Here is a 10331-nt window from a genome sequence, read left to right on the forward strand (position 1 = left end):
TAATTTAAAAATGAATGAACACTAAATAAAGAACGAAAACCCCGAAGGAATCGTTCTACAAAAGCTGAAAAATCAACAAATACAATTAGATTCATAAACCAATTGAGACAAAACGTACAGCGTAGCAACCCCACCCACACGGGAAGGAAGCTACTCAGACGTAGTAAAGGTAACGTAGTAAAGGGTGAACGACCTCAAAAGAGAAAGAGAGAAAGACCGTAGTCAAACTCGATCGCGACCCATGAAATTACACCGTGGTGGCCTAACTGCCGAGGGCTCCACGGAAATATCGAACACTACACACACAAGCACAAACTCTGAAAAGGAAGCTTACTGATTTCTATACTCAAATATATACTTAAACACGAAAAAATGTTTATATATATATTGAGTAAAAGAAAAGTAAGTGATTAAGTAAAGACAAAACAAATAATGGCTGCCAAGCGAGGACGAAGACAGAGACGTCTGTCCATTGTCCGAGCCAAAAGTGAAGTGAGACATTTCACCAGTGTGTGAGGGAGGGAGGGGTATCAAGCTACCCCCCCCCCCCCACCCCTGCTAACTAGCGCGGGGTAGGAAACCCTCTTTAAAATCTAATGGCTCGTCATTTCAGCTACGCCGAAAGTAATACCCAATGTAAATAGCGTGGTTTGTATTTCGGTTACGGAACAAAAAGATATTTTCGTATAGTATTTTGAACAAAAAAATTTTGAGTGATTAAGGATAAAATAAGTCCAAGATTATTGTTAATAATATTCATTAGATTCCAAATACATTATTAAGTAATACAATAATATATTCCTTACTTTTAAACTAAAATGAAATATACCAAAAATAAACCAAAAAACTCAATCAAGAAGTATACATAAATATCTTATGTAGTTTATTGTTGGGAATTAACTTAAGGGAAACCATCATCTTCCTCCTCTGCCATTTCTTTGGCCAGCTCCAAATCTTGTTGTTCTCTCTCCCTTCGTTCCTGATGAGGTACAATACATTTTTTATATAATTTTGTACAAATCAAAGGTAGAAAAATATATTGCATAAATGACACAATTTACCTTATGGCAGCATTCATATATCAAGTAGTTCCATGTCTGCTATTTCCATTGTGTATAGTATACAGGTATTGCATAAAAAAATTACTACAAATGCTATTTAATAATGCTTTTCTTGCATTTTTACCAATCTCCTCTCTAATATGTATATATAGGCATTTTTAATACCAAGTATTGACATCCAATTAAGTTCTACAATTAAAAACTGTACTAATAATTTACTGATAGAGATCTTGTTCATCCTGTAAATCAAATCTTTCTTCTTGATTAGCACAAAGCTTTGAGCCTTGAATTAATAGAAATCAACACCCACTGGAGGTAAAGTGTACCAGGGCTTATGTTCATATCTACCTATCAAGGTAAAGTAGTAATTTATGTAATAGCCATACTGTCAACCTAACTTAAGGTACAAGATCTTGGAAAAATAAATTCAGTTGCTACTATGTATGGTCTTGCCCAGAAAACTGGAAGGCAGCTGTATGTAAAGTAAGTTCAGTCATCCAGATAGCCTTTATGGAAAGACACAAAGTCCAAAGTGTAACTGTCTACACATTAATAAAAGTTGACAAGAAAATGGTTGGTAAATCAATAATCAATCTACTGACCAAAATATGGACCATATAATACATTTACTAGTAGCTTATAAAAAGATACTACTTTTCAATTCTCTTCCACTTGGTAAGAAGGCTAACCTATTAATATTTCCATATAACACCCTGTACGTTAGCAAGTAGGCAGACAAAAATACAGAAATTGTGACAGAATTGTGTCAAAAGACCATGCATCTATGTAAATAAGTAGACACAAGGACAAAAAAAAATTGTTAATTGGACTCATCAGAATGCAGAAAATGGTGACAAAAGCCATTCTTAGAAGTGCAAAACATATGAGATTTCTAGTCTGTAATGTATACAAAGACATATTGTAAAGCACACAATGAGGGAAGTGAGCATATGTTGTGGTGGAAAGTCATATCGAAAGTTGCAACGTTTCAGTGCAGATATATTGCTAAGCAATTATAAACAAGCAAGCAGCTGCTTTGAAGAAGAGGAAAGAGATTGCTCGACTACAATACAATTGTTAAAGCCCCATTGTAAACATCAAATACTTTTGATCCTTCCATAAACCTATGCTATACACAGAAGACATGGGCACCAAGAAAGAAAATGGAAATTTAAATTTGAAAAAATGGGATAACAATAAGTTATGGCTGAAGTGAGGTGGCTCAATCACGTTATTGATAAAAAAAAACAAGTTTATATTTTCAAATGTTAATTTGATGTATTTAGAAATTTGGGACATATGGCTCAGCATTGTGTCCAAAGAAGTAACCATGGCAACTCTGGAAGGATACCCCATTGTTGCATCATGAAATAACAGTGAAGAGGTTGGCAAGGTGAATAAATAAAAAAGAAGAGGTTGAACAGCAAGAGGAAATTAAATAAATTTGAAGAGGTTGGACAAGAGGGGAAATAAATAAAAGTAGAGGTTGGACTGCAATAGGAGGAAAAGATATTAAAAGTGAAGTGGTTAGACAACAAGAAGTGAAATATATAAAAGTGAAGAGGTTGGACACCAAGAAGAAATGAAATAAAAGTTAAGAGGTTGGACACCAAAAGGGAAATAAATAAAAATAAAGAGGTTGGACACCAAGAGGAAATTAAATAAAAGTGATGTTGGACAAGATGAAACATAAATAAAAGTAAAGAGGTTAGACATAAATAAAAGTAAAGAAGTTAGACAGCAAGAAGAGGAAAAGATACTGAAATGAAATGAAAGTTAAGTGGTTTGACAACAAGAGGGACAAAAATAAAAATGAAGAGGTTGGACACCAAGAGGAAAGAAAATAAAAGAGAAGTTGGACACCAAGAAGAAATAAAATACAAGAAGAGGAGAAATAAATAAAAGTGAAGAGGTTGGACACCAAGAGGAAATGAAATACAAGTGAAGAGTTTGAACAACAAAAGGAAAATAAAAATAAGCTTAGACACCAAGAGGAAATTAAATAAAAGTGATGTTGGACAAGAGGAAACGTAAATAAAAGTAAATAGGCTAAACAGCGAGAAGAGGAAAAGATATTGAAATTAAATTAATTTGAAGTGGTTTGACAAGAGGGGAAAGAAAGAAAAGTGTAAGAGGTTGGACAGCAAGAAGGGAAATAGATAAAAATGAAGAGGTTGGACACCAATAGGAGATAAAATAAAAGTGAAGAAGTTGGACACCAAGAAGAAATGAAATAAAAGTGAAGAGGTTGGACAAGAAGAGGGACATAAATAAAAATGAAGAGGTTGGACACCAAGAAAAAATAAAATAAAAGTGAAGTGGTTGGACAAGAAGGGAAATAAAATAAAAAAAGTTAAGATGTTGGACAAGTGGGGAAATAAATAAAAAGTGAAGAGGTTGGAAAGCTAGAGAAAAAGAAATAAAAGTGAAGAGGGACAACAAGAGGGAAAAAAATGAAAATGAAGAGATTGGATAGCAAGAAGAAATTAAATAAAAAGTGAAGACGTTAGACAACTGGGGATATATATAAAAGTAAAGAAGTTGGAAAGCAAGAAGAGGAAGGAATATTAAAATGAAATGAAAGTGAAGAAGTTGGACAACGAGAGGGGAAATAAATAAAAGTGACGAAGTTGGACAACAAGAGGGAAATAAATAAAAATGAAGAGGTTGGACAACAAGAGGGGAAATAAATAGAAGTGAAGAGGTTGGACAGCAAGAGGGTAATAAATAAAAATGAAGAGGTTGCACAGAGGAAATGAAATAAAAGTGAAGAGGTTGGACAACAAGAATGGAATATAAAAGTAAAGAGGTTGGACAGAAAGAGGGAAAGAAATAAAAGTGAAGAGGTTGGACGGCAAGAGGGAAAGAAATAAAAGTGAAGAGGTTGGCCAAGAGGGAAATAAAGAAAAATGAAGAGGTTGGACAACAAGAGGGTAAATAAGTAAAAGTGAAGTGGTTGGACATCAAGAGGAAATGAAATAAAATTGAAGAGGTTGGACAAGAGGGAAAATAAATATAAAAAAAAGGGGTTGGACACCAAGAGGAAATGAAATACAATTGAAGAGGTTGGACAAGAGGGGAAATAAATAAAATTGAAGAGGTTGGACAATTGGGGAAATAAATATAAAAAAGGGGGTTGGACACCAAGAGGAAACAAAATAAAAGTGAAGAGGTTGGACAACAAGAAAGGAAATAAATAAAAGTGAAGATTATCTGGCATCCTGACATCTAAGGTCATTGACGCCAATAAAAGTGAAAAGGCTAGACAACAAGAGGGAAATAAAAGAGGTTGGATGCCAAGAGGAAATTAAATAAAAGTGAAGAGGTTGAACAACAAGAGGGAAATAAAAATGAAGAGGTTGGACACTGAGAGGAAATGAGATAAAAGTGAAGAGGTTGGACAACAAGAGGAAATGAAATAAAAGTGAAGAGGTTGGACAACAAGAGGAAATGAAATAAAAATGAAGAGGTTGGACAACAAGAGGAAATGAAATAAAAATGAAGAGGTTGGACAATAAGTGGGAAACAAATAAAAGTGAAGAGTTTGGAGACAGCAAGAAAAGAAAAAAAAAATTTAAATGAAAGTGAAGAGGTTGGACAACAAGAGGAAATGAAATAAAAATGAAGAGGTTGGACAACAAGTGGGGAAACAAATAAAAGTGAAGTTTGGAGATAGCAAGAAAAGAAAAAAAAAAATTGAAATGAAAGTGAAGAGGTTGGACAACAAGAGGGGAATAAATGTGAAGAGGTTAAGAACAGCAAGACGGAATTAAAAAAAAATTGATGCAGAAGACAAGGGCTAAAGGGATGTTGCAAAGACACAAAGAATAATGACCATCACAATATGTATGCCAGGGAAAAAATAAGTTTCTTTATGGGCATGGAGGAAGAAACATTAAAGAGAAATTTACCACAAGATATTAATACTAGAAGTATGAGTAACTTTGAGGCAGAAGACAGGGATTTATTCCTTAGAATTAACAGATTAACCACAAGAATAACAAAGTTGCAAGTCTAAAATTTTAAAACAAATTTACCTAATAAAGTCTGCTAAAGATAATTTTGACCATAACTTGCACACTAAAACCTAAAATCTTTTAGTACCTGTAATTTTTCTTTATGATGTTAATACACTTATTTCCTCAATGGTATCACAATCATGCATGCTATATAACATATTTACAGTAAACTATAAAATGAAAAACCTATAAAAATTGATTGATGACCAACCTTGGCAAGAATTAAAACTTGAAGTTGGAAGAGGCCTATATATATCACAAATGCCAAATTAATATCCCCGCTGTAAATTCCAAAAAGATACAGTACATAACAAATTCATATATTTACGCTGAACTTTATTATAAAGCCTAATTTAAAGAGCATTACTCATCCCAAAAGAAAAACAAGATCTCCTCAGTAAATTTAGTAATGTTTATACTTAATTCAAATTCTGGTTTCCAAACAATAATAAATATACTCCCCCAAAATTACAATTGACCATTCATGGAAACTATTTCATTACAGTACAATTAATTCATTTTTCATAATCAAGTGGCTATACAAAAACTCCGGAATAATATAAAGTATGACTGATTACACTTACCTCAGCACTTTCCAAGTCCTTATTATAAGACTTGGGAGGGTAACGCATAGCTTTAACACTTTGGTTATGAATGTCGAGGCAGAATGATATGCGCTGATGATATACTGACTGAGGTTCCCGTGTGCAGTAGATGTCAACTGTCTCTTTGCTTTGCATATAACCATTTTCATGATCAATTACAGCCTGAAATTTTTTTTTTGAATAAATTAGTCTACTGTAAATTATATATGTGCCTTACATCTTAAAATGTAACTGTAAAAAGGACAATAACAGACAGTTAAAAATTAATAATAAATAAAAGCCAGCATTTGAAATGTTATAGCTTATTTCTATTGAAAGAATCCTAACAAAATTAGTGGTCACTGCAGTGAATTTATTATAATTGTACACCGACATAACTAAGCATGGTTATTAACTACAATATGAGAAATGATACAATGGTAATCAGTATAGTGTTACTAATTTTCCCCTACCACAAGATATCAAAATAAAATATCTTTACTTCCCAAAAGCAGAGGTAGTTATTGATAGTAATATTGCAACTGCATACCTATGAAAAATATTATAACAAAACCAAAAATCTTCAGAAAGTTATGTAAGTAAATGAAAGAATTAAGAGTCAGCAACAAAGACCAAACTTCAAGATCCTTAATGATATAGTGTAAGACAAAAAATAACTTTAATTCAATTTTCCACCCACAATTATTGTAGAATTCAAGTAGTAATTGGAAAAAACATGACTAAAGAACCAAATTACATTCTTTGCAGCTATTATTACAAAGCAATACCCACTTCAATAACTCCATCACGGATAGCCTTGGCCACAATAAACTCTGCATCTTCACGAGATCCAAGGGTAAGCTTTGAGGCCACATCAGCAAGGGAAATCCGAGAGTAGGAGAGAGATATAGCTCTCAAACCAGTCTTGATTACATTATGACGCAATCGCAGTATCAACATAAAAGTGTGATCTTCTTGGAACTGAAATAAAGAAAACTGGTTAAAACACTACTGAATTAGACAGAATAATGCATACTATTGAAAATTTTACTTGTAACTGAACATGAAATATTCCTAGAACTGTAAATCAAATACAGTAAAAGAAACAACCACAGTACAAGAAAATTACAAATTTGGAAGTTGTTGAAGGAAGGGGGTGTGACTGTACTTGAATGGTTGGTGAGATTGTTCAATGTGTTTTGTGTTGTCAATGGTACCAGTAGATTGGGTTTGTACATGTATTGTACCACTATATAAGGGTAAGGGAGATGTGCATGAGTGTTGTAATTCAAGAGGTATTAGTTTGTTAAGCGTAGTTGGAAAAGTGTATGGTAGAGTAATAATTAATAGGATCAAGGATAAAACAGAGAATGCAATCTTAGAAGTACAGGGTGGTTTTAGAAGAGGTAGGGGTTGTATGAATCAGATTTTTACAGTAAGGCAGATATGCAAGAAATATTTAGTAAAAGGTAAGGAGGTGTATGTTGCGTTTAAGGATCTGGAGAAAGCGTATGATAGAGTTGATAGGGAAACAATGTGGAATGTGATGAGGTTATATGGAGTTGGTGGAAGGTTGTTGCAAGCAGTGAAAAGTTTCTACAAAGGTAGTAAAGCATGTTAGGATAGGAAATGAAGTGAGTGATTGGTTTCCGGTGAGAGTGGGGCTGAGACAGGGATGTGTGATGTGAGAGTGGGGCTGAGACAGGGATGTGTGATGTCGCCGTGGTTGTTTAACTTGTATGTTGATGGAATGGTGAGGGAGGTGAATGCTCGAGTGCTTGGACGAGGATTAAAACTGGTAGACGAGAATGACCATGAATGGGAGGTAAATCAGTTGTTTGCGGATGATACTGTACTGGTTGCAGACACAGAAGAGAAGCTTGGCCGATTAGTGACAGAATTTGGAAGTGTGTGTGAGAGAAGGAAGTTGAGAGTTAATGTGGGTAAGAGTAAGGTTATGAGATGTACGAGAAGGGAAGGTGGTGCAAGGTTGAATGTCATGTTGAATGGAGAGCTACTTGGGGAGGTGGATCAGTTTAAGTACTTGGGATCTGTTGTTGCAGCAAATGGTGGAGTGGAAGCAGATGTACGTCAGAGAGTGAATGAAGATTGCAAAGTGTTGGGGGCAGTTAAGGGAGTAGTAAAAAATAGAGGGTTGGGCATGAATGTAAGAGAGTTCTAAATGAGAAAGTGATTGTACCAACTATGATGTATGGATCGGAGTTGTGGGGAATGAAAGTGATGGAGAGACAGATATTGAATGTGTTTGAGATGAAGTGTCTCGAGTAGATAGAGTTAGGAACGAAGTGGTGTGAGTGAGAACGGGTGTAAGAGATGAGTTAGCAGCTAGTGGATATGAATGTGTTGAGGTGGTTTGGCCATGTTGAGAGAATGGAAAATGGCTGTCTGCTAAAGAAGGTGATGAATGCAAGAGTTGATGGGAGAAGTACAAGAGGAAGGCCAAGGTTTGGGTGGATGGATGGAGTGAAGAAAGCTCTGGGTGATAGGAGGATAGATGTGAGAGAGGCAAGAGAGCGTGCTAGAAATAGGAATGAATGGCTAGCGATTGTGACGCAGTTCCGGTAGGCCCTGCTGCTTCCTCCGATGCCTTAGATGACCGCGGAGGTAGCAGCAGTAGGGGATTCAGCATTATGAAGCTTCATCTGTGGTGGATAGCGGGGGAGGGTGGGCTGTGGCACCCTAGACCTTCCAGCCTTGTTAGGCTGGGAGGAACGTAGAGAGTAGAGGTCCCCATTTTTGTTTTTGATTCATTTGTTGATGTTGGCTAGCCCCCAAAATTGGGGGAAGTGCCTTGGTATATGTATGTATGTACCTCTAAAAACCTGAGTCCTTTACATAGGAGTATGATGACAACAAGGCTGGAATATACAGCCATTAAAAACTGTCTAATGAGGTGTAAACAAGTAAACAACCAACTGTCGGCAGTATGGAAGCAGCCAGTCCTTTTTCTTACTGACATACCACTTTGACTGTAGCTAGGACTTACAGGAATAAGTGTTGGCTGGCAAGTATAAAGAATATACTCGGGTTTGTATAGTTAGGCAAAATACAAATTATGTACTGTACTTCTAAAGTTATCGTTTGTTCCTGTACATATAGAAACCCTAATCCTCTATATTGGAGACTTATCCTTAGGAGTACGAAGTCTTCTTACCAACTGGCAGAAAACTTTACCCAGGAAAATTATGTACTTCCAATTTTATCGTTTGTTCCTGTACATATAGAAACCCATATCCTCTATATTGAACACTTATCTTTAGGAGTCTGAAGTCCCCTTACCAACTGGCAGGAAACTTTACCCAAGAATTTCCAAACTTGACCATATCGATGCGTAAGGAGTTAAGAATCCTCACACCTTGTTAACCAGTGGCTTGGCAACACCAGTGGGTCAACGGCCCCTGCGCTAGAGGTTAGAGAATGGAAAGAAATTATGATATGATCCAAGGCTGTTTCAGTCAAAGGTTTGTGAATGCAACGCACACAACGCAATGGGTTTGCTTAGACACTACACACTCCCCCTCGCAAGGAGTACGGGGATAATTCTATAAACTAACAAAGAACAGCTACAAGCTACATGAGGGTTACCTGCAGACTGATGAGATCCAGCTGACAAGGTATAGAATGCTGTAACCCATGAGAGGGGAAGGTGAAGAAAAGGCTAGTCATTCTTACTTTCACCCCAGATTGATTTGTAACTTCTGTCCTTGATTAGTTGCTAATGGTTCTAAGGTAGCTATACCATTTGCTGTACAGCTAAAATATCCCTGCATCACAAAGAGATTCTTCCTGAATGCCGTAGACATACTTATGCTCTGTTGTCATTAGCTCTCATCCGTATCCCCCTTCAGAAGGAAGGTGATGGATTGACTACTCGGTCAATGACCTCTCTGATCCATACAGAGATTGTGTTCCTAGTCACTTGATTTTTCACCCTCCCAGTGCTGACAGAGATGTCTCATCTGGGGACGAGCTCAAAGTGTATGCTCGAGATAGCGCTTTAGTGCCCTCACATGACACAGTAACAGCCAATCAGGATCGTTAGTTACCTCCTTTAAAGACTTGAAATTTGAAAAGATGCGAACCTAGAATCAAGTATTGAGAGATTTTGGGTCTCGGCAACATAATCAGGGACGAAGGAGAAAGAGACCTGCCCTCGTTTAGTGATGTCATAGGAATGACCATGAAGCTGGCCGACCGTCTGAGCTGATGCAAGAGTGAGTAAGAACACCGTTCAAGGTGAGACTCCTGTCCCTAGTCAAATTCAATGGCTCGTATGGAGCTCCTTTTAAGGAAAGAGCACTTTCTTCACGTTCCAGGGAGGTGGTCTCACTTCCAAGGGAAGGCTAAACTCCATATGAGCATGGACAGCTCTACTAGAAAGGAGATATAGACTCTTCTCGGCATAAAGACCTGGCTGAAGGCCAAGCGAAAGCTTTTCACTTACACTGAACAGTTTTTTCTCTCAGAGATATAGTAAAAATTAGGCTATAGGGTAAAGTGGCTCAAAGCGGAGAGACACTTCTTCCATAACACCAACCACACAAAATGGCCCATTTTGCTTGATAGACTGAGAAAGACGACCTCCTCGTGTATCGAGACGTATATTTCACAACCCACTGCAAAAATCCTCTTTGCGTAAGGAGATG

General features: G+C 36.6%; 1 protein-coding gene across 1 annotated transcript in view; it reads right to left on the minus strand.

Annotated features, from left to right (window-relative positions):
• Positions 1–740: 740 nt before the first annotated feature.
• The window catches only part of Rpn3 (regulatory particle non-ATPase 3), a 22166-nt gene continuing 12575 nt past the window's right edge, over positions 741–10331 (minus strand). Inside the window, exons 8-10 of the mRNA XM_068359831.1 lie at positions 6457–6645; positions 5665–5847; positions 741–979 (exon numbers count right to left, since the gene is read on the minus strand). Of these exons, the coding sequence (XP_068215932.1) occupies positions 902–979; positions 5665–5847; positions 6457–6645 (450 nt within the window). The 3' untranslated portion in view covers positions 741–901. The remainder of the gene's footprint in view (positions 980–5664; positions 5848–6456; positions 6646–10331) is intronic.

Source organism: Palaemon carinicauda, chromosome 2 (genome assembly GCF_036898095.1).
Source record: "Palaemon carinicauda isolate YSFRI2023 chromosome 2, ASM3689809v2, whole genome shotgun sequence".
NCBI classification, from domain to species: Eukaryota; Metazoa; Arthropoda; class Malacostraca; order Decapoda; family Palaemonidae; genus Palaemon; species Palaemon carinicauda.